General features: G+C 33.9%; 1 protein-coding gene across 15 annotated transcripts in view; it reads right to left on the reverse strand.

Moving 5' to 3' along the window:
• The window catches only part of HDAC9 (histone deacetylase 9), a 911,013-nt gene that overhangs the window by 392,332 nt on the left and 494,451 nt on the right, over nt 1-24,230 (reverse strand). For 5 of the 15 annotated variants that reach the window (XM_054496835.2, XM_063667493.1, XM_063667495.1 and 2 more), the window contains 4 exons: nt 18,030-18,271; nt 13,046-13,211; nt 11,915-12,041; nt 9,524-9,645 (listed from right to left, as the gene is read on the reverse strand). In XM_054496835.2, coding sequence (XP_054352810.1) covers nt 9,524-9,645; nt 11,915-12,041; nt 13,046-13,211; nt 18,030-18,271 — 657 coding nt within the window. The remainder of the gene's footprint in view (nt 1-9,523; nt 9,646-11,914; nt 12,042-13,045; nt 13,212-18,029; nt 18,272-24,230) is intronic. The other 10 variants (XM_054496837.1, XM_054496845.2, XM_054496841.1 and 7 more) reach the window with 5 other exon arrangements.

The raw sequence follows: 24,230 nt of genomic DNA on the forward strand, positions 1-24,230 counted from the left end.
TTATTTGAAAGTGGACATGGATTCACTATAAATGTATTCATCAAACTCTAGAGAAACCACTGAAACATATTTTTAAAAGAGGTACAATTGATATGTTAAGAGAGTAGACAGCACTGAATTATATAAAGTTCTGAACACCAGACGAGTCAGAGAGAGAAGTGAATATTTAAAAAAAACAAGTAAATATAATGAAGAAAACAGTTACAAACATTGTAGATATTAATCTAATTATATTAATGATCATTTTAAATGTGAATTGTCTCAATACATGAAGAGAGGCTGTCGGTAAATTTAAAAAACAAGACCTAACTATAATTACCTAAAAGAAACCCACTTTAAATATAAGACACAGATCAAAAGTAAAGCAATGGAGAAAGATATAACATGTTCACACTAAACAGAACGATGTTGGAAAAGCTATATTAATTTCAGACAGAGCAGATTTCAAAGCCAAGAAGATTATTGAAGATAAAGTGGTGTTTGTTACATATTGATAAAATAGTCACAGTTCTCCAAGAAGATATAACAATCCTTAATATGTATGCTCCTAATAATGTCACATCAAAATACATGAGGCAAAACCTGTTAGAACTGGAAGGACAAACAGACAAACCTATTACGGTTGGAGACTTTAGTACTACTGACCAAAACAGAATACATTCTGAGGCATAAGATGTACCTCAACAAATCTAAAGGAACAGAAAGTGTACACAGTATTTTCTTAGCCCACAATAGAAATCAATAATAGAAAGATTAAAATAAATAACAGAAAGACAGCTAGCAAATACTCAAGTAATTAGAAATTAAATAATATAACTCTAAATAAAACATGACTTAAAGAAAAACTCTCAGGATAAATTTCAAAATATTTTCAACTAAATGAAAATGAAAATACAACTTATCAAAATCTGTGGGATGCTGTATAAGCAGTGCCTAGAGGCAAATTTATAGCATTGTGTATATATTAGAAGAAAAGATAAAAATTGAATAATCTGAGCTTCCACTTTAAAAAAAAAGAGGAAAAATAACAATCTAAGCTTAAAGTAGGCAGAAAAAAAAGTAAAAATTAATGGGAAAATCAAGACAATTATAACCAGGAAATCAATAGAGAAAACTCAACAAAACAAAAAACTGGTCCTTTGAAAGATCAACTGATGAAACTACAGTCAGGCTGTCAGGAAAAAAAAAGTAAGAGAGAAGAAACCAATAACTAATATTAGAAATGAAAGAGAGGTCATATCATAACTATTGATGCTGTGGATGTTAAAAGGATAATAAAGCAATATTATGAATAACTCTATACTGACAAGTTTGAAAACTCGAATGAATTATTTGAAAAACACAAATTACTAAAACTCACAAGTGGAGAAAAACATAATTTAAATAGGCCTATATCTAATGAAAGAAAATGAATCAATAATTAATAACCTTCCAAGAAAGAAAGCGCCAGGTCCAAATCATTTCACTAGTAAATTTTACCAAATACTTAAAGCGTAAATGGTATCAATACTCTAATCTCTTCCAGAAAATAGGAGGACTACTTCCTAACGCTTTACATGAGGACAGCATTACCATACTGCCAAAATCAGATACAGACATTATAGGAATAGACAGCCATTGATCAATTATCTCTCCTGAATATAGATTTAAAAATCTTCCACAAAATACTAGCAAATCAAATCCAATGATGTACAAAAAGTGTTGTATAACACAAGCAAGTAGGATTTCCTGGTATATGAGGCTGGTTCACTATTTGAAAACTGGCTAATGTAAATCATCACAGCAAATGGCTTTTTAAAAAATCATATGATTATATCAGTTGATACGGAAAAGGGACTTGACAAAACCCAACATTAATTTGTGAGGACTCTCAGAAAACTTAGGAATAGAGGGAACTCCTGAATTTGACAACACAAACACAAAATCTACAGCTAATATCACACTTGATGGTGAGAATCAAAATGCTTTCCCCTGACATTGGGAACAAGGTGAGGATGTTCCCTTTTACTTCTCCTGCTCGACATCTCAACATCATTCTGAATGTCCTAGCTAGTGCAATAAGACACGAAAAAGAAAAAAAAAAAGGCATACAGATTGGGAATGAAGAAATAAAGTTACGTTTTTGTCCACAAATCACATCCTTTATGTAGAAAATCCCAAAGAATCAATAACAACAAACAACTCTGGCAATGAAAAAGCTGTTATACCAATTTGCAAGATAGAAAGTTAATATACAAAAGTCAGCTGCTTTCCTATATGCCAGCAATGAACCATTTGAATTTGAAATTTAAAACACAGTAACATTTACATCAATACCAAAAAAATTAGGAAAGTATAAATCAAACAAATTATGTAGAGGATGTAAATGAGAAAAACTAGAAAACTTTGATGAAAGAAATCAAAGAAAATCTAAATAAAAGAATTATTCATATTCATGGATAGAAAAACTCAGTATTGTTCAGATGGCTATTCTCAACTTGACCTTTAGATTCAGCATAATCCCAGTTAAAGTCCCAGTAAGTAACTTGGTCAACATAGCAAAACCCCATCTCTACAAAAAATACAAAAATTAGCCAGGCATGTTGGTGTGTGCCTATGCTCCCAAGCTACTCAGAAGGCTGAGGTGGGAAGATCACTTGAGCCCAGGAGATTGCACCACTGCACTGCAGCCTGGGAGACAGAGTGAGACCCTGTCTCAAAACAAAACAAAACAAAATTCCAGTAAGTTATTTGGTGGTTATTAACAAACAGATTCTAAAGTTTATACCCAGAGACAAAAGATTCAGGATAGCCAACGCAATATGGAAGAAGAGTTAAGAGGACTGACAGTACCCAAGTTTAAGAATTACTATGAAGTTACAGTAATCAAGACAGTGTGGTATTGGCAAAAGAACAGACAAGTAGATCAGTGAAACAGAATAGAGAGTCCAGAAATAAACCCACACAAATATAGTCAACTGATCTTCGACAAAGGAGCTAAGGCAATTCTTTGGAGAAAGGATGATAGTCTCTTCAACAAATGTTGCCAGCAAAATTGGACATTGATATGAAAAACAATGAATCTAGACAAGGACCTTATCTTTTCATTGAAAGTAACTCAAAATGAATTATAGATCTAAATGAGATATTATAAAACTTCTAGAAGAAAACAGGAGAAAATCTAGTTAACTCTGGGTTTAGCAACAAATTTTTGGATATAAAACTAAAAGCATGATCCATGAAAGGAAATAGTGATGTTTAATAAAATTAGAATCTTCTGTTCTGTGAAAGACAATGATACAAGAATTAAAAGATAAACCACTGATTGAGGAAAAATATTTGTAAGACAAACAGCAAATAAAGAATTTATACCCAAAATACACAAATAATTATTAAATCTCAACAATAAGAAAACAAACCAATTTAAAAAATGTAAAATATCTAAAAAGACACCACCAAAGATGATATAGAGATAGCAAATGACATATGAAAAGATGCTTGGCACCACTTGTCATTAGGGAATTACAAATTAAAACCACAATGAGAAACCACTACATACCTATTAGAATGGCTAAAATTTAAAAAAAAAACTTAAAATACAAAGTGCTAACAAGTATGTGGAGCAACAGGAACTCTGTTATATTGCTACTGGGCATGCAAAACGGTACAGCCACTTTGGAAGACAGTTTGACAGTTTTTTTGTTGTTTATTGTTCTTTTTTTAACAAACAAGTCTTACCATATGATCCAGTTAATGTACTCCTAGGTATTTACCCAATTGAGTTGAAAACATGTCCACACAAAGACTGCACATGAATGTTTATGGCAGCTTATTCATAATCACCAAAATTTGGAAGCAACAAAAATGTCCTTCAAAAGGTAAATGGATAAACAGTGGTTCAGCCATACAATGGAATAACCAATTCAGTAACCAAAAAAGCTTCAAGCTACCAAAATACATGGAAGAATCTTACATGCATATTGCCAAATAAAAGAAGCCAGTTTGAAAAGGCCACATATTGTAGCTCTATGACATTCTGCAGAAGGCAAAACTATAGAGACAATAAAAAAATTGGTGGTTACCAAAAGTTGGGTAGGGGGGAGGATGAATAGGTGGGGCACAGGAGATTTTTAGGGTGGTAAAACTATTCTATATCATTCTGTAATGGTGGATATATGACATGATATGATGCATTTGTTAAATCTCATAGAATCTTACAACACAGAGTAAACCTTAATATAAACTATGGACTGCATTAACAATAATGTATCAATAGTTGTTCCTTAATTGCAACAAATGTACCACACTGATGCAAGATATTTAAAAAGCAGAAACCTAGGGGTTAGGAGGAGGCAACAATATAGGAACTCAACAATATCTGTTCGATTTTTCTGTAAATATAAAACTTTTCTTAAAATTAAAGTCTGCTACTTTAAAAATGAAGTTAATAGCAGAAATTAAAACTCTGGCCCTAGTGAGCACAGAACATCAATCAGACTTCCTCCTACAATGAACAACAAAAACAAGCCTGCTGCTCCCTTTTTTATTTTATTTTTAAGAGACAGGATCTCCCTATGTTACCCAGGTTGGACTCAAATTCCTGGGCCAAGCAATCCTCCCTCCTCAGCCTCCTGAGTCGCTAGGACTATAGGCATGCAGCCTGCTGCTTCTTTTGGATACCATAGTGAGCTCTGAAATGCCAGAGAATACACAAAATTAACAAATAACTTTACCCTCATTTTGACAATAGCCTTGTGAGTTGCCCATAGCTTAAAAAGAAAATATTGATCACCTTTTTCTTAGTTTGGTTGTTTTATTAATAAAGGTAGAAGAATGTAAGACATTAAAAAGACCTTCTACAACAAAAAGAGATTTAGTTTTGGCATAATAGAAATAAATAACATTTCCTTATACAAACATACAGTCAAGAGTAAGCACTCCTTAAATCCTAGGTATGATCCTAAGTGCTTTACATGCATTATTTAATTGAATTCTAAAAATAACTGTGCAAATCAAGTGCAATTATTATCCTTATTTGACAGATGAGGGAATCATGGCCTAGAGAGGTTAAATTAATCGCTCAAGATTGAGGACCCACATTTCCAAGTGGTATGTATGGATTCAAAGCCTGAATTACAATGGCCACATTACTTCTCAATTCTGAGAAAACTAGTATAAGATTCATTAAAAGAAGTATATTTCAATAAAAATAAACTTTGACAAATTTAGTCAAAACAATGTAACCAAGATAGAGTACTAAGATATATAAAAATGCTCCAGTGTTCGTCAATCTTGAATAAGATTTTGAGCAAATATCATTATAAGCCTAAGCCATCTTTAATGATATCTTTGCAGAAATGTGTATAATGTTCATGTATGCAATGCACACATGCACAAGTGTATTCTGAAAGACACAGAAAGAGGGAGAGAGAGAGGAAGAGATATTCTAAACCATTAAAAATAATTATTGTGTTAATTTTTACTATAATGACTTGAATAGGTTATCAAGGTACCAGAACATAACTGCTGACTGCTATACCAAAAGGCAATTTATAAAGCTATATATCTCATCTCTGCCTTCTTTCCAATTTACTCAGTGTGGAAAATGATATTGGCCTTCCAAAACCTTCACTTATGTTTGGACTCTTTCCATCTTTGAGTCTTATTCTAGTGTTGCTGACCACTAAAATAAACATTTCGGTGGGGCTGGAAAAGTCTCTTATTACCTCAAGCCAAGCTTTATATGGCTTGTGCACTTTAAGAGGTTAATCTAGCCAGCCAACTCACTTTGTTCAGAAGTATTAAATGGAAAGACTGTAATATTCAAAGAAAGGCAAAGTTCATTGGGTAAAACCTCAATAATATAATGGAGCATAAAACTTCTAGAAATTTTTATCACAATATTTTATGAAACATATGCACACACTCACTGGAACAGAATCCAATCAAATGGTTTTGAAGGTCAGTTCAAAATCACCACATATGTAGAATCTCTGTGAGAAATGTGAACCATTTCCAAAGTGCCAGGAAATATGTACTATTTCCAAAACTTCCTTTCCCTACTTGATAGTTTATTATCAGTTCAGCAGTGTAATATATAAAAACAATAAAGTCATCTACTACAGCAATGATACTATTTTCAGCCAAAGTATAAGTTTAGTAAAATATTCCAAATTTTCCTATCAACATATCCTTGTGTTATAGAACAAAATTAATTACAATGTATAATTCTAGAAGGAAGTACTACTTTAAGTGTGAGCAACGCATATAAAAATTAAAAACAATTATGTTATTTTCCACTTCAAAACAAGTTATGTAAAGCCTTTGATGTTGTGAAAGGAGGAGAAGTCACTCCATTCTTAAATTTTAAAGAAAAGTGAATTGGAATGGGCATGATTAGAGCCAACTCTTAATATAATTCCATGTTTCTAAAATGCCCAAATTCTAGGAGCAACTGTGATTCTCCTAAGGCGAAGGAAGTAAAGGTCCACTTTGTGTGACAAAGGTCAGATTTCTGCAGGCAAATGAGGTTTCTGTAGTTAACTGTTCCCGGGTTATCACTGTCTGGGGAAGGTCCTAAAAGGTCAAGAGAGGTTTCAAATTGTGCTCACTGCTTAAGGGACATCCTAGGGCTACCTCAATCAATGTAAGATCATTAGGACTTTTCTAACTCTGATTCCAGTTTTACTCTCGTAAATCTTGCTTGCTAATACATATTGCTGATGTAGATTTAAAAGAAACTAAAATAGTATCATACATAGATCAAACGATAGAATACACTCATTTAACAACTTCTTTTAACTCTAAGATTGAGTTCAATGAAATCCAAGCAGACAAGAGAGGTTTAGAATCTGGCTCTAATAACAAAGCATCACTCTACAGTAGCTGGGCTGGTGTTTACACTCTATGATCAATGACACTCTTCCAGATTTCATTTAGTATGATGTAGCTTTACACAAGCTATCTTAAACAGTTTCCCCAATCATCATGTATGTTTTATTATGGTAAAATTTTATTGTTCGCTTTGTTTGTAAAGACTTTTGAGTCACTGAAATACAATAAACATTGAAGTAAAAATTATTATTTGACAACATTTCAGTGTTATTCTTTTAGTGCAAATAGTGCTAAATTTTCTCACAATGGAATTGGAAATACACCAAACGGATTATATTTATAAAAGCTGAGTGTTCCATCTATTTTGTAATTAATGAAGGGCATCTCTAAGTATTTTAGATAGAGTATAGAAAGCATCTATATTTAATTATATCTTACTTTTCTTAAACAGACAATTGGAACTGAATTAAGGAATATTTTGAAACCTCTATAGAGATACTAAATATTAATGGCTGTTCAAGAACTTTATTCCTATAACGCTTGAAAATGTTTAGTTTTACAGATCAACAGCCAGACACTTCATAAATATCAGATTTTCAACATAAAAGGAAGAAACATGAAATACTGATCAAATACAGAAAAAATACCTCTAGAAAAGATGAGGGATTTTTCACTATTATTATATAGCACATAATAAGGCACAGAAAATGTCTTGCATATTTGTACAAATCTAAATAGGGTTTGTAACATATATATCCTGAGAAGGATTTCTTTTTAAATTGTGTTGTGGATTGAAAAAAATCTATGAGAATAAATTAACAGCTTGTTATTTATTCTTCACAGAGGAAAAACCTTAAGCTGTTCGCATGGCAACAGTGGGACACAAAGTATGGGTTTTTAGTACTTCTCCTTAAGTATTAAAAATATCAGATTTTCTCACTGGGTGCTTAATGTTCCCAAATGCCACTTCTTTTCAAAGTCAGTTATCAGTTCTGCAGTCAGTTTTCAATCTCCCAGTGGTAAGGATATATTCAAAGGCTCTGTGCTCAGCAGGATAGAAGTCTTTCTCTGTGAATGTAACTGTATCACTCATCAGTAACCTCCCGCCATAAGGGGAATCCATATTTTTCTTTCCTTTTAGTAACTCCTTAGATTCTTGAATGCCATTCACTGCCCTAAGACCTGGGGTAGTATCTACATAATCTCAGTAAATAGCTCCTACTCATGCTACTCACAAATAAATGTCAAGCCTGCAGATCAAAGTCCCCACATTCTAAAACTCATGCCCTTTATGGATCACTTTTCATAAACTATACTCATGTTTTAGAAATAACATAGAAGCTCACATTTTGCTTTCTTTCTTTTATCCTAGAAAAGTTTATTTATAAGACACTCTGATTTGCAGATAATAGTGTGGAATTCTGATGCAATACATAAAACTCAATTATCCTTGCCTTTGCATAGCCTTCTATTAAGGTATTTTATAATATTTATCATCTTTTAGTAGAAATGCAAAAATATTTGGGCTATTTAAATTAAAAAGCCACAGGTTGTTTTGCAATAGTTAAACATCCTTTCCTAGTGCCTACAATATATGCTAGATGGCGAATAATAAATTCTTATTCACAATTGATTTTATTTTTAAATCTTCATTATGCCACAGGTAAATTATATGACAAAAAATAGCTTCGGCATGTGTTTTTACAATCTATATTCATTTTAATTACTCAAAATTGCTTGTGAAAATGAATATAATTATTTGAAATCATTTTCACTCTGCAGATTTCATATATAAAATAAATAAATCTATACTTCTTCAAGTAGATCTGAGTCAAATACAATAGACCAAGCTATCTTACATGAATATCTTTTCAGATCAGTTGTGGAGATAAACATTTTTAAATTTACTACTGTCTCTAAAGAACTATATTTGGCAAACAACGTGAGATTTAGAATAGAATGTACACAAATGCTATTTATATGTATATCTAGTTAAACATTTACTATAGCAGTAAGAGCATATAAGACATTAAATATATACATATCAGAATGCTCAGAAAGGAGATGAAGATGGAACAGCAAATACAATCCTTAGAGCCACAGAACTGTTTACTAAATTCTAAATAAAAGCTTAATTGCGCTATTTCCCCTAACTTCATGAGATTATCAGATATAATTTCACTCTGAGTTCTATTATAATCCGTGAGATATTATGCAAGTCACTTACTCAGAAGGTAGCTTTGGCCTTACCTGCTTTCACCACAAAAACAATTAAAATTTAAGGTTTGTAAAATATTTATTGGAAAAATTAAACTTCATTATTCTCATTTATGTGGTAAATGGTTGAGGTACAGCAGAAAAACAGGACAATGAAAGATATTACAGAGGCCCTATCTAACGGAGAAGAGTTAGGTTTTCCGAGATATCAAATTTTTATTTTTATTTATTCCTAGTAAGAAAATAATTTGGCTGAAGTTCAAATACGATAAACTTTTAAACTGAAAAAGAGATATTTTGATTGTGTCATGAATCAACTGATGCAGAAATAAGTAGGGCACGTGTGTGCATTGTTTGCTTATGCTGGGGGCAGGGGTGGGGAGGTGTATTATCTACGACTCAAATCCTTTGGCTTTCTTCTAGAGGTGTGGCAAAATGAAACTTACAGGTGTGTTACAGAAGAGCAAACAGAGTTCTTGTTAAACCAACTTACCAGTTTTTCGAAGGGGGAAATCATCCTTTGCATCTTGTGCTCCTGGTAATGTGTACTTGTAGGATGGAGATGTTCCACTAAGGGGTGGAGAGCTTTGATCCAATGATGTATGGTGGGCAGCCCTAGAAAAGACAAGGAAGTTTCACTATTTACTCCGTAGATTTTACTGCATGTTGGTCAGCAATAATCAGCTGCACATGCTGTACACGTGCCTCAGCTATGTTGATGCTCTTTCTCCTTAGTGTACACAAACCATAGCCTCACGTAACCAAGTTCACTGTAGCAGTATGCTATGGAATGATGCTGGGATCTTCAGGATGCCCACCATTTATTTGGTCATACAGTCACATAGAAAGTTTGCTTCACTAAAATAATTTACCAAGAGTCTGAGCTTTTGACAATTTGAGATTATTGCCTATGTTCTCTTAAGAGCCATCCTAGGGGAAAAGTCATCATCTCAATCCTTTCTCGTCAACAGTATAAAACAATCAAGGTAATAGTAAACATATGCAAGGACTTCATTTTAAAAAACTGCTAGATAGTACATGTGAGTACATGAGAGTAGCCGTTTTTACTGAAAAGACAGGATTGTGCCAACGGACTCCCATCTCCTGACTTCTGGGGCAGTTTCAGTAGTAAAGAATGGGGATCACATTCTTTAATATGAAACCAATTGTTTTAAATGTTTTCTTTTTCCTGGGTGAATACAATCTAAGAGATGCAATTGTGCTGCTGGAGAATAGTTTATAGGACTGAACACTGACTATCTAGTAGATATAAATATCTATAATTATATATGTAATGAAAACAATTAACAGGACGTAGTATCACCATCACAATGATTGTTCTACCAGTATTATTTATTTAAATCATACATTCTTAAGACTTTACTGGTTTAAGGATATTTCTTCTGGCTATAACTGGCAAAAATGGTATTAAATTCAGATTCTATAAATTAACCATTTGTGGTTATCTGAAGTTGGACTCTACTGAACTTCAATTCCATAAAAACAAGGTAAATACTGCTAAGTAACATGTGAGAGCTATGCTTAATATTACCTAAGAGAACAGCTAATGAACTTTAACCGACAAATTCTTTGCATGTAGCTGTTTCTCATTTAAAAATGCTATTATCTTTTCTTAGAACAGACTTTAATTTTGAATTATGAATTAGCTATAAATTATGTGTATAGTTTTAGGTAACAAAATCGTGTTTCTTTTTAAATCATTCGTGATATTGATTGAATATTTGAAATTGTTCTTCAGAGATTTGTTTTTCATGTCAACTGATATACATGACAGAAATTATGAAAATCATTAAAAAGTATTTATAAAACATGATGGTATCTGTCTGTTACCTGTTTTGGGATGCAGAGAAGGGCGGATACCTATAAAATAGCCTTGTAAGTACATTAACTCTTTAAATAGAACTCCCAGGCTGCTTACAATATTAATGTAACAGAGTACTCAAGTACTATTTCTATCTCTAATGGTGTGAGGGATTGAAAAATATATAAGTGTAAAATTATATGGTCATTTGGCAAACACTTTTAAGAAAGAAATGAAACTATTATCTATTAGTTTATTATCCATATATGATTTGCCTATCAGTTCTTTGCCCTGAGTTTTAGAATCACCACATCCTCTATATTTTATTGAAATATTTGTGTATTGGACTTATGGAAATACAGTTCCATAAAAACCACAATACCACAGTGTATTATGTTGTCAGGTTGTGTGTCAGGAGCCAAGCTATTATTTTGTTGTCTGGGAAGAAATGAGGTGAGGTGGGCAGGGGTAAACTATTCACTGAAGACTTAGAGTTATTTATTTAGCAACCTCTCTTCTTCCTTTCCCTACCCTCCCTTATCTTCCTTTCTTCCTTCTTTTTTTCTTCATTTGAGACAAAATTCTACCAGATTTTTGAAAATATCTCTGACCGCCATCTTACACCAAGTTAAGTGTAATAAAATCACAATCTGCTAAATCTTTTGAAATTACTATATAGATACCAGATGCACCAGTTGAGAATGGAAAAATGCAAAATACAAATTTCTTTGCCCACCTCACAATTTGTCAGTTATTCATTCATCAAAGAACATATATACTTCCTTGCCCTCAAGTTGATAAATGCTACCATTTATTTAGCACTTCTCTCTGTTATGTACCTTACCACGTTATTTCACAGGACCGTGCCAGCAACCCTAGAGGGCATGCACTATTATTTTCCTCTTTTTATGGAGAAGGAAACTGATCCTTAGAGAGCTGAAGGAACTTGCCCACAGCCAGACAGCTGAGAAATGGCAGGCTAAGGATGTGTACCCAGGTCGGCTAAATACAGAACCTGCGTTCTTTACCCCAGGAATGAAAACAGCCAAACACTGAACATACGTGTACCAGAGCTTGGGATGGCGGCTCACGGAATGATTTTTTCCATTAGTTGGAGTGTCTTTCGTTGCTGATTTACTCAATAGGAATTCTTGAAGCTTCTGCTTTACTTCTGTACTTGCCACTGCCCCTGAAATACACACACACACACACACACACACACACACACAGAAACAGATGTTGATGGTGAGTTTTGTCCTCTCATGCCTCTAGAATATTTGACAAAGATTAAGAAGTAAAATCGCTGGTCACAGCATATAAAGTTTTCCTATTAAAAGAAGAAACCACAGTCCAAATATGCTTTAGAAAATAGTACAGTAATGCTTTATAAATACTACTTAAACTGCAAATTTTCAAAAGACTTTCAGCTATTTCTTTAATTACTTTTGCAAAGAGGGAATTCCCAAAATCAACTTTTTTAAGTTTAAAAAATACTGCAGAGGAACAAAACACTGTATTTTAATAATCAAGTTATCTTAAGGGATTAGATCCATATTAAATCCCTTAAACACATTAAAATAATCTTTTCTGAGTTGCTAGTTTGAAAACCTTAGTTTTAAAAAAAACCCTTTGAGCATTAAACAAATAAATATTGCTGACAATTCCAGTTCAAGTCATCAAATTTTAAACCTTGCTACGACCTGATTTTGAACTGACCTAATACAGGGGAATTATTTGGATCTGTCTCCCTCTTGTGGATAGTTCTTTTGCATGTGTTATGCCTTAAATCTTCTCAAAGTTTGAGTATGCCAAAACTAAATGGAGGCAAGGCTTTACTTAGAGAGCAATTATTACTTGGCCAGGAATAAGGAAGGCATAGTCAGGAGATGTGGATACAAGCTGATTATTAAACAAGATGGCATATATTAGGCTGCTTTAGAATTACATTATTTTTAAGGTTCAAAACAACAGAAATCAGCACCTTTGCCAGATAATGTTATGTTTGCTTCTTGAGACGCTCTGCAGACTCAATGATATTAGCTGGTACGTAAATGTCAAAACTTTACAGTTGGGTCTGTAATCTATGCTTTTAATTAAACCCAGATAATTCTGACGAGTCTAACTGCACTCTTTATCAGGCTTTGTTCTGAATAATGATCAGCTAACGATGAGGAAAGAGAGTCCATCGTTTACCCTGGTGCCTCTTACTTTCTCGTCCTCTATCTTTGCCTCTGAGAGGAGGAAGCTGCTGTTCTCTGCGATGCCTCTCTACTTCCTGTTCTTGCCTCTGCTGCTCCAGTTTCTGCTCCTTTTCTAGGAGTTCTTGTTGCTGTTTTATGGCTAGAAGTTCCTGTTGCAACTTGCGAGAAGAGAAAGACATGAGAGTGTGCAATTTCTTTAGGCTTCATAGTCATCACTGACCAAAACTGAAATATTATGAGCTTTTGGAACTTGTTTGTATTTAGTTCATATTTGTACCCACTTTTTCTGTAAATCATTAAAATCTAAGGACAAGTAACTAATGCAGTGAAGGTCTTAACATCATCAACAGGCAAGTTTTAGGTAGCGCCATTATCTGTGCATCCCTATCAAAACTAACTGTTAAATTCACTCAGGTCTTCTCATTTCCTTTAATGAAATCTTTAGTTCCCTTAATGACTTTTCTTTGAACATACAAACAGGAAAAGGTAGGAACTGCCCAGAAGCCTATTTTACAAAGCCCCTCACATTATAAATGAACAACTGAAATCTTCCATTCTTAGCCTAAAAAATGGTGTAAAAATAATCAAGGCAAATACAGAATGGTGAGATATTAAGTTAATTTGGGGGAAGTTTACCTGAAGTAAACAAATGCTAAAAATTTCAAAACCTTACAGAGCAAGTTCTCAATAGACTAATGCAATGTATATATTCATAATATGTAGAATATATTCTATATATACAGTCTCTCAAAATATCAAAATAGCAAAAGCTTTATTCTTTCATTCAGCACATAAAAGCTCTTAGATTAAAGACACTGGTCAAGAAGAAACCACTTCCACAAAACTTCATTTTAATGCACTATTGTTTAGCTTTCTGAATCCCTTGAATTCACTCTCAAACAATGAATGACATGAATATGATGCATTCTTGCACTCTTTTTTTTTATTTTTATTTTTATTCTTGAGACAGGGTCTCACTCTGTTGCCCAGGCTGGATTGCCGTGGCACCATTATAGCTCACTGCAGCCTCAATCTCCTGGGCTGAAGCGGTACTCCCACCTTAGCCTCTTAAGTGGCTAGGATTACAGGCATATACCACCACTCCTGGCTATTTTTTTTAAATTATCATTTTTAGTGGAGACAAAGTCTTGCCATGTTCCCCAGGCTAGTCTCAAACTCCTGGCATCAAGTGATCCTCCCACCTTGGCCTCCCTAACTGCCAGGATTACGGGTGTGAGCCACCTTGCCCAGCCTGAAGCATTCTTTTTTAATAGCCATCTTGAGATGTCCATTTCCATTCAGACTGAGAAATATATATCTATGAACTATAGTAAATGTGCTCACTGAGGAGTAACTAAAGACCTTGAGTTCTACTTAGGTTCTGACATTAGTAGATATGAAATCTGGACAAGTTACTAAACTACTCGGAGCCATAGTTCCTCATATGTAAGAGAGAGAATAATCTCTCTTCAGTCGCATATTCATAATGTACATAAAATTTAGTTTTTAAGTTTGAACCGTACTGATTTTAATTATTATTATTATAGGTTGGGCATCCCTAATCTGAAAATCCAAAATCCTAAATGCTCCAGCATCTGAAATAGTTTGAGCACTGACATGATGCCACAAGTGGAAAATTCCATACCTGACCTCATGTGATGAGTTCCAGTCAAAATGCAGGCACACAACACAAAGTTTAGTCAGCTTCACCATGGGAAAAAAGATCCTTCCGGCCCCCTTTCAGCTGCAATATATTTTTTCCATACACACCCAGATTCCCCCACATAAGCACACCCACAGAAGGTAACAAAATGGTGTGTGTGTGGGCAAGACATGCCAATGGCATGTTCCTCACATTCAGACTTAGCAACAATAGTGATGCCAAACAACCACAGATTGTCCACATGGGTGGCTGAGACAATGACACCTTTCCTTTCTGATGGTTCAATGTACCCAAACTTTGTTTGAAGCACAAAACTATTGGAAATATTGTATAAAATTACCTTCAGGCTATGTATATAAGGTGTATATGAAATATAAATGAATTTTATATTTTGACTTGAGTCCCATCTCCAAGACTCTCATTATGTACAGATATGTAAATATTCCAAAATCCAGAAAAAAAAAATCCAAAATCTTATATATTTCTGGTCCCGGGCATTTCAGATAAGGGATACTCAACATGTGTTTGTAACTTTCAATACTAATGAAATCAGTAAAGTTTGTTTTTTACATTAGGTGCCTAAAACTCTCGATTTTACACCAAAAAGTAATAGAACAAAAATAAAAAGCTATTATATGGAATGGCATCAGAGTCACTCTGGAGCAACAGGAAGCTAACTCTGTATATCAACCATAATAGCCTTATTACTCCCAGAAGGACATAGTTAGAAGCATTTCTGGTTACTCTTCATATTAAAATCTTTGGCGTTTTGGCTTCAATACACTCCCTTAATGGGTGTTATTATTCCATTGTAATGAAATAATATTCCATAGTAGCAGGAGGAATGCTTAAATTCTGCCTTACTGTTAAATTCTATACAGATACTTGGGTTGGTCAAATTAATTTGGTGCTTCACCCAAAGCCCCAATGTATTTGAACTTTAATCTTTCATAGGAATCTAGAAAAGCACACAATTTAATTACCATAGCTACTATTCATTATCAAAGATTGCATGAATGAGGTTTAAAACAATAGAAAGAAATAAAACTTTAGCCCTCTATTGCTAGATGTTCTGGCCCATGAGAAAGGCAGGGCAACTTAAGAGCTTTGGAGGCAGACAGGGCAAGACTGTAAATCTTGGAGCAACAATTTATTGGCTATGTAGCCTTGGAAAGGTAACATTATTTCTCTCTACCTCAGTTTACCAGGTGGAAAAATGGGATAACAGCATCTAACTCAACAAATGTTGATTATTACAGAAGCTAAAGATTCAAAAAGCTAATACAAATAAAGCATCATGTAATGCATCTTCCCAATAAAAATAAAATCTTAATGAAAAGCATCGACTTTTACCTTTATCCATAAAAAATACAAGACAAAACAAAATAAAAATTCTAAAAATCAAAAAACTTCCTAATATGAAAAAGTAATATTAATTATGTCTTTGGTTTCTAAGAAAACAAATTATTTTGGAAAATTATTTTAAAAGCTAAATTTTCCTTTTAGCTATCTCATAATTCTTTTTTCTCACAGGAGCCACTTTTCCAATATTTTCCAGATGTCAATAAACCGACACCATTGTTTTGCTTGTGCCAAATGAACAATTAATTATCTACTTGCTACTATTACATTTTGGGTAAAATTAAGCAATAAATTTCTTTCTAAACAATTTATATTGATTTTATAGCTATCAAAGGCAGCAAAAGAAATGAAAAGAAGTATCTAAAGCAGTAACTTATCAGTATTGCCCTGTATTTAGGGAAACATGACTCACATAAAGCAGCAAAATGAACTACACAGTTCCTTACATCTTAAAGTATGGTGAAAAATGTACATTTTACTCATTTCTCTTTGCCATCTTAACATGCTGGAAGGAAAGAAACAGATCTAGATATCAATGTTTCTATTATTGTTTCAAAGGTTAAATTTAAATAATGCTTCAGTATTCATTCAGAAATAAGTCTAAAAACTAAAGAAAGGCTACCCATACTTCAAAATGTAGCCATGAGCTACTGATTCCATTTGGGACAAAAGAAAATACTCTCACTTTAAGGTATTTTGTACATCAATAATATACAAGAGTTATTTTTGGAAAGTTCACTATTAAAAAAATATATATTTTATATCACTTGTCAAAGAGGCTTTTTAGGAATATAAGATAATAAAGTTCTTTTAGGATTGAGAAACATCTTGTAAACCAAGTAATATAGAGAAGAAGATAGCATTTTTACTTCCTTAGAAACTGTCATATTAATGTGGTAAAATTACATACTATTAACATTAGTTATCTATATCAACCCTGTATCGATGTGGTTGTACTTGATATGCAAGTAATAAAGTTCCTATAATACAAAATAATAAAGTATGAGATAACATAATTTATTACATTCATAAATTAGCAAGTGTTTGTCATCTTTGAAAGTTAGATATAAAAATAAAATTTTTATTGTAAATCTTTGCTGCTTTTCTCTGTCATAATAAATTCAAATTAAATAGCCTTGTTTCAACTGTCTTTGTCAAGAAGTTGCAAGATGTTTTACAAATAAAGCTAAAGTAATATTTATCTCTGAAGGTACAAAATTAAAAAAAACAGACACATCTAATATTATTTGATAATAAAATAAGTTATTAAAAATTCTGGAATATGGATATATTTGTGCTAGAATAATTTAAACAACTTTAGTCTCAAATTGTCAACTACTCCCAAACACTTTCAATAAATTCTTATCTACAGTCTATAAAAATATTTGCACCAGTTTCTCCATTTATAACTCCCTTAAGCTTTTTATTATACTATTATTTTGAATGTGTACATTATGAGATTTTTTTTCTATAAGGAAGATTTGGACATACTCAGAACATCTACTTATATACCATGTTTGTTTTTTAAAAACAGCTCTCTTCATATAAGGTGATTAATTTATCCTTTCTCACAAATAGTACATGTAGACTCTTCAGAAATAAAATATAAAATGAGTCTTCTAGGCTTGTGCTTCTTCTTGGTGGAGAGCAGATGGGGCAAATGAACAAAATCACGTAGGAGAGAATCTAAAATTAGGATAGGAAGTTACTACTCCCTACTATTATTGATTCTATGTGCTAAAGGATAAAGAAGGTCCCTCTGAGAAGCAAAACAGGTTTTTAACAGGTACTTACCCAAAGTTTTCACTAGTAAAATCACAATTCCCTTCAAGCCATATATCCATGTCTTAATCACAGTGAATCTACCCGCAAAGTGTTCCCATGGGCACTGTTCATGCCCACCACGGTGCAGACTCCTGAGTAAGGTCACAGACAAAGAAGCATTTGCTACCTTGATATGCTCCTGAAGCTGAGCCTGGTGCTGCCGTGTCAAGTTCTCATGCTGTTTCTGAAACTCTGCTATCAGGAGCTGCTTCTGGATTTGTTGCTGCTGCTGGATAAGAAGTAATTCCTGCTGCAATTGCTTCTCACGGACAACAGGGTCCACCACGGGCATCATCATCCTGAGGTCTGTCCTTAGGTCTAAAGGTGAGATGGGCTCCAGGCCCACAGGAACTTCTGACTTCACATCCACTAAAGAACCAGAAAAAAAGAGAAATGGGGTGGGGGAAGGTAATAGAGGATTGGAAATTAGCACATTGATTTGGAAACAAATAAAAAGTATAAGACCCTGTACAACAAATTTTATGCCAATGACTCTAGCCATTTCTTTACAATGATGATATAAAGTCATTTGTACATTAGTTTTGATAAATGGGCCATAGGCTAATTTTCATTCAGCAATTTGCACTCTGCCATGAATCTTCCACAATTTCCTTTTACAAACAGGTGACTTCAATTGTTTACTGGTATCAGTCATTCATAAAACTTATTCTACTGAACCACTAACAAAAATCAAGTCAACGAGGACAAAAAAAAATGGAATTATGTTGAGGAAAAGATGCCCTAAGAGAGAATTTCCACCATGACTAAATTTGTACACTTAAGAACATCTTCCTTTGTAATCAGCGTCAGAAGATATCTTCAACTTTACAAAGTAAAGGTTGTAGTATAATGTATTTGCAGCACTATTGGATGTACTAAAGACAGAATAGACAACTGCATGCTAAAATGTGGAAAAGGGTAGTTAACCACAGCAACGGTGCCAGATCCAAACATCAAGGAGTGAAAGTAGCCCAGTTTCTAAGTCCTGATGTTTAATTGGTAATAATCTGTATCTCAGCTACCTCATTCCTAAAATAAACAAGGTGGAAAAAGTATGAGGAAACTTAAAACAAGTATTTAACCAAACCACTGGAGTAAAAAAGATTTGATGATCTGAGAATAACTATAGATGATAATATTTAAATTTACACAAATTAAATTAGATAATATATATAAAATTCTTAGCAAAAACTCTTAGCAGATAAGAACGCTGCTTTCGGGGCCCGGCGTGGTGGCTCATGCCTGTAATCACAGCACTTTGGGAGGCCAAGGCAGGCGGATCACGAGGTCAGGAGATCGAGACCATCCTGGCCAACATGGTGAAACCCCTTCTCTACTAAAAATACAAAAAATTAGCCGGGTGTGGTGGCCGGTGCCTGTAGTCCCAGCTGAGGCAGGAGAATGAACCTGGGAGGTGGAGCTTGCAGTGAGCCGAGATCTCTCCACTGCACTCCAGCCTGGGTGACAGAGCGAGACTCCGTCTCCAAAAATAAAAAAAGAATGCTGCTTTCTAAAGGAATAATTTAAGCAGGAAAACTCACAGACAGGATAGATATCCAGGTGTACCATTTATTTATTTTTGGTGTCCATTCTGACATTTTGAATGACCAGCATCCATGCCAAACTGGTTGTTAAATATTTTGAGTATGACCCTTACCCACAAGAATTGGGAAAATTCTGTAGTTCAGTGTAAAAAGTTAAGCTAAAGACAACAGGAATTTTGGAGGGGAAACTGTGGCAAACTGGATTGCATGGCTTTTCAAAAGAGGCCAGTCACTACTCAGATAAAACCAACTATTGGTGGGAGTTGTGGGAGAAAAAGAAAATACAGGTCCAGTGTAGACAGAAATAATTGTTAACTGAAAATTAAACTGAAAGATTTTTTAGGCTGGTGGAGGGCTCACTCTTTTGCCCAGGCTGTAGTGCAGTGGTGCAATCATAGCTCACTGCAGCCTAGAACTTCCTGGCTCAAGGGATCCTTCCGCCTCAGCCTCCCAAGTATCTGGGACTTTAGGTGCATATCACCATGACCAGCTAAATTTTTCTTTTCTTTCTTTTTTTTTTTTTTTTTAATAGCTGGGGTCAGGGCAGTGGGAGCTGGGGTGTTATCTTGCTATGTTGCCAAGGCTGGTCTTGAATTCCTGACCTCAAGTGATCCTCCTGCCTGAGCTCCCAAGTTCTGAGATTATAGGCATGAGTCACAGCACCAGGCTCTTCAAAAGCTTTAAATACTCCAGGAACCAAACAAAATGCTTCAGTCTTTACATGTACCAGTTTTCAAATTCTGTTCTATAATCTAAATGCTTATTTGACTCTTTCATGTGTGTAACATTGAAGATGTTATTAATTTCCCTAGGCCTCTGTTCCCTCATCCGTAACTTGGAGATAATAACAGTAAGTACTAATAGCATGTAGCACATCCCTTGACAGATGTTTGGTTTTGCTTTTTTTCAATATAAAATGGAAATTTCTTATATATTAAAATAAACCATCAATAGTAAGTAGCTAACAAAACAAAAATATTAGAAACAAATAAAAAAATAAAATGGCACACAATTTCTACTAAACATTAGAAAATAAAAACACTAAAACATCTAGATCAAAACAAATAAAAGAATGCAACAACTGAAAATAACCTTCACTAGTAAAGAATTGCAAATTATGAATCAAAATAGAGCATCATTAATTATTATCATATATATGACCCATGTGTATACATATGTGTGTACAATGCCCCATTGTATAGGCTAAGTGTATGACCAAAGAGACAATTATTTATGGCAAGTGGAGCTGTCAACTGGTACAAAACTTATGCAAAACCAATTTGGTAATATGTATCAAGAAGTGTTACATATTTCTACCATTTGATTCAGGTTTGTCAACTCTCGGATTATATCTCCAGGAGATAATACTGAATAGGGAAAAAAACAGTTCAATGTCATATTATTTACTAGAGTTCTAGTATTGTTATTGAAATCACCAACTACAAGCAAATGTCTCAACAAAATATGTCACATCCATTTGGTAGAAAAGCTATGCATTCATTAAAAATAATGTTTATGGGAACATTAAAAAAGTTGTTACATTAAGTGAAAAAAGTGATATTTACACTATGATAACCATTTAAAATATACACATATAAGTAATGTAGTCACAATAGATTTATCAAGCCCCTTAAAGTCCCAGGCTTCATTCTAGACGTTGGGGTTTGGTATTTTAAAGAAAGACAAAAATTCCAGCCCTTATCGAGCACATATTCTACCATGGTTTTTAAATCATATTAGTTTTTAAATTCCAATAGCAATGACTGGTGATGTAGAGAACAGAAGATGGCTGTATTTTAGATGGAAATATGAATGATTCTCCCTTTACTTTTCTGTATTTTTCCAAATTGCATCTAATGCTCTATTACTATAAGTAACTAACTCAGATTTGCAGATTCCAGTTTGGGAACTACAAAGTTAATTTTCCATGTGAATTTAAGAGTTATTTTCAGTGAGTAAAAAAAGGCTAACAGAAATCCTGTCTACAGATGTTAAAGCTTCATATATTTAAATGTCCTTGCTGGTCATCTGAGTTGAATGTCCATGTGCATGTGCCTGGGCATGCAGACTGATATCAATCTTGGGTTGCTAACATTGGTTATTTTGCCATGGATTGACCAGAAGTTTGCAGTGACGGTACTTTGTCACTTCAATGAAAATGGGAAAATAATTTATAAATGAACTATAGTTTGGTGGACATTGACTTCTCAAAGACGATATTTGTGAAAGGAAAGAAATTAATCATGACAAGTTCAGATGCAAATTAGAATGATGGCCTGTAAGATCTCTTAATTGCAGCACCCAATGTAGAACTTTTAGTCAAGGCTCTGGAGTAACATGAGATTTTGAATATTATCTAAAAGAGTTGGCATAATTCCAACCAAAAGCAATGGCAGTTAATGATATATTTCATTTTTACATTAAAAAGGCCAAGCTATAGCCTTCAGCTACACTCAAAAAACAAAGGTCGGAACTTAACCCTATAAAGACAAAATGTAAAAATTCAAGAGACCCTGGAGTCTCTTCTTGCTGGCATTCTTGTTATCCATGAACTACAAACAACAAACCTCTAAAAAAGCTTTTTTAAAAAGATAAGAAAAAAAGTCCTACAAGTCTCTGAAACAGTTATTGTAAACCTCAAAGGGTAATTTGACTTCTTAACCTGCTATCCCAACAGAAATGATTGTGTCTAACTGCTTGCCTTTGTTCAGAGACTAATCACTAAATTGTGAAAAATCACCCTCAACTTACAAAAACTGCTCTTGATTATAAATAATTGCCCAAGACTGAGAGAAAGTGGCAGGCAAGATCCCAGTCTTTCATCCAATTTATTCAGCAGCAATCCACATTCCATTTGTCTAGACTAAATATAGCAGCGTTTATACAAGAAATCAATAGTGCTTGCAGAGAGGAGAGCAAAGGCATGAATATTTCATCAAACTCAGAGAGAAATGGCAATCAGCACACTGATGGTTCTGTGTAGGTCATCTTTGGCCTGCTAGATTAGTTCCTGTTACTTGGACAATAGCTCATCTCTGCCTAATCATAATCATATCATAGCCATTCTTTCTATTTTTAACATTAATTGCATTGTGGGTGACAAAGGCTCATCATATTCCAAAAGGAATGTTGGATTTTTCTTACATCTTTTGTGACAGGCTAATAAGCCTCCCCAGGAGAAATAACAGTAACACAATACCAGGGCTGAGTTTCAACAAGTTACAGTCACTTTTACACCTCAGTATGTTTAAGAAAGGGCACTGTCCATAGCTGCCATATTATCATAATTAGAAATCAACTTACAAGGAAAAATTAACTGCCATTTTTAACAGTGGATAAATGGAATCATCTCTGTTCACAACATTCCTTGTCTGGGAACATGCAAATTCCTCAAAAATTACTTAGAACAGGTGGCCAGTGATGCATATGTTATTTTCGAAGGAATCTGATGACAGCAAATATTAGTATTCACATAAGTTGTGAATAAAACATGTTTTTTAAACTGATCTCAAGACCTTGTAACACAAGTAAGGAAGGATTATGATGAAGCTAGCTTTATTTGGACTTATCTTGCTTGTCTGAGGTTGCAAATAAATGCAAATGTATGCCATATTTATTATATTATATTATTCATATTATTATGTTCCAAATGCCCAGTCAGAACTTTTCCACATAAATATTAACTAGTCTTAATTATCACCTTACAAAGTCCTGCCCATTCTTGACAGTGTCTGTCTTATTTGTTCAATAGTTATTCCTTCTTTTTAATGTTTATAAGCTCCTGTGATTTTCAAGAAACATTTGAGTTTTTAGTGAACTTGTAAATGAAAGAGCTCTCATTTCAAAATAAAATTAAAATACCAAATCATGTAGGTGTTCATAACAATTACATTTATTTGAGCATGAACATGAACATTCACATTTAGCTTTCAATTTCTGTAACAAATATTTTTTAATTCAAGGGTCGTTAAAGAGTTCATTCAGAGTACTAAGGATAATCTAGTTACCATGGAGTATTTCTTACTTCTTCACTTTAGATGCTGCTATTCATGGTATAACAAACGGAATTTTCATATGTTCAAAAACCGGACTCTTTGGTTGCTACTTTATCAGCTGCCTTAAGCAAGATGCCATCCATTTTAATGTTTTAAGTAAACAACTTGCAAGCCTTACGTATGAAAAAATTTTAAGAATGCGCAATTTTGTGCATATACAACCATATGGCCCTTCTCAAAGCCGTAGAGTTCAAAATAATAGGTTTTCACACACACACAGAGGCACGGACAAAATCTCAACACAAACTGGTATACGCCAATTATTTAGTTAGGTTTTCCACTGAAAAAGGTGCTACAAAAATTGAAACCATGTTTAACAACGTCAGTTAATATACATAATTACAGAGGCCACAACTTGGTTATATCAACAATGCTGCCCAGAGCCATTATATTCTTAAGTTCTTTTTACCTGGGAAATGGTTGCTCACAACACCAGCAATGGGACATATGAACTAAAATTTCTGGATTTGGGGATATACAAATGTTACTCTGATTATCTATTCTGCTTCTTCTGTTCCTCCCTTCATCCATGGAAACCTGTGAGAGTTTGGGCATGCTAACTCCATGGGAAGAGGCTGCCTTCTGTATGCTTTTCTGCTTCAACAATGTTCAACCAAATATGTATTTAATATCAGTAGTTCAGGGTCCAGAAAACATTGTGGAATAGCTGTCTCAAGGCTTCCTTAATGTGTGATCCATAACAATAATTTACTGCAAATTCTGCAGAAA

This window comes from Pongo pygmaeus, chromosome 6 (assembly GCF_028885625.2).
Source record: "Pongo pygmaeus isolate AG05252 chromosome 6, NHGRI_mPonPyg2-v2.0_pri, whole genome shotgun sequence".
NCBI classification, from domain to species: Eukaryota; Metazoa; Chordata; class Mammalia; order Primates; family Hominidae; genus Pongo; species Pongo pygmaeus.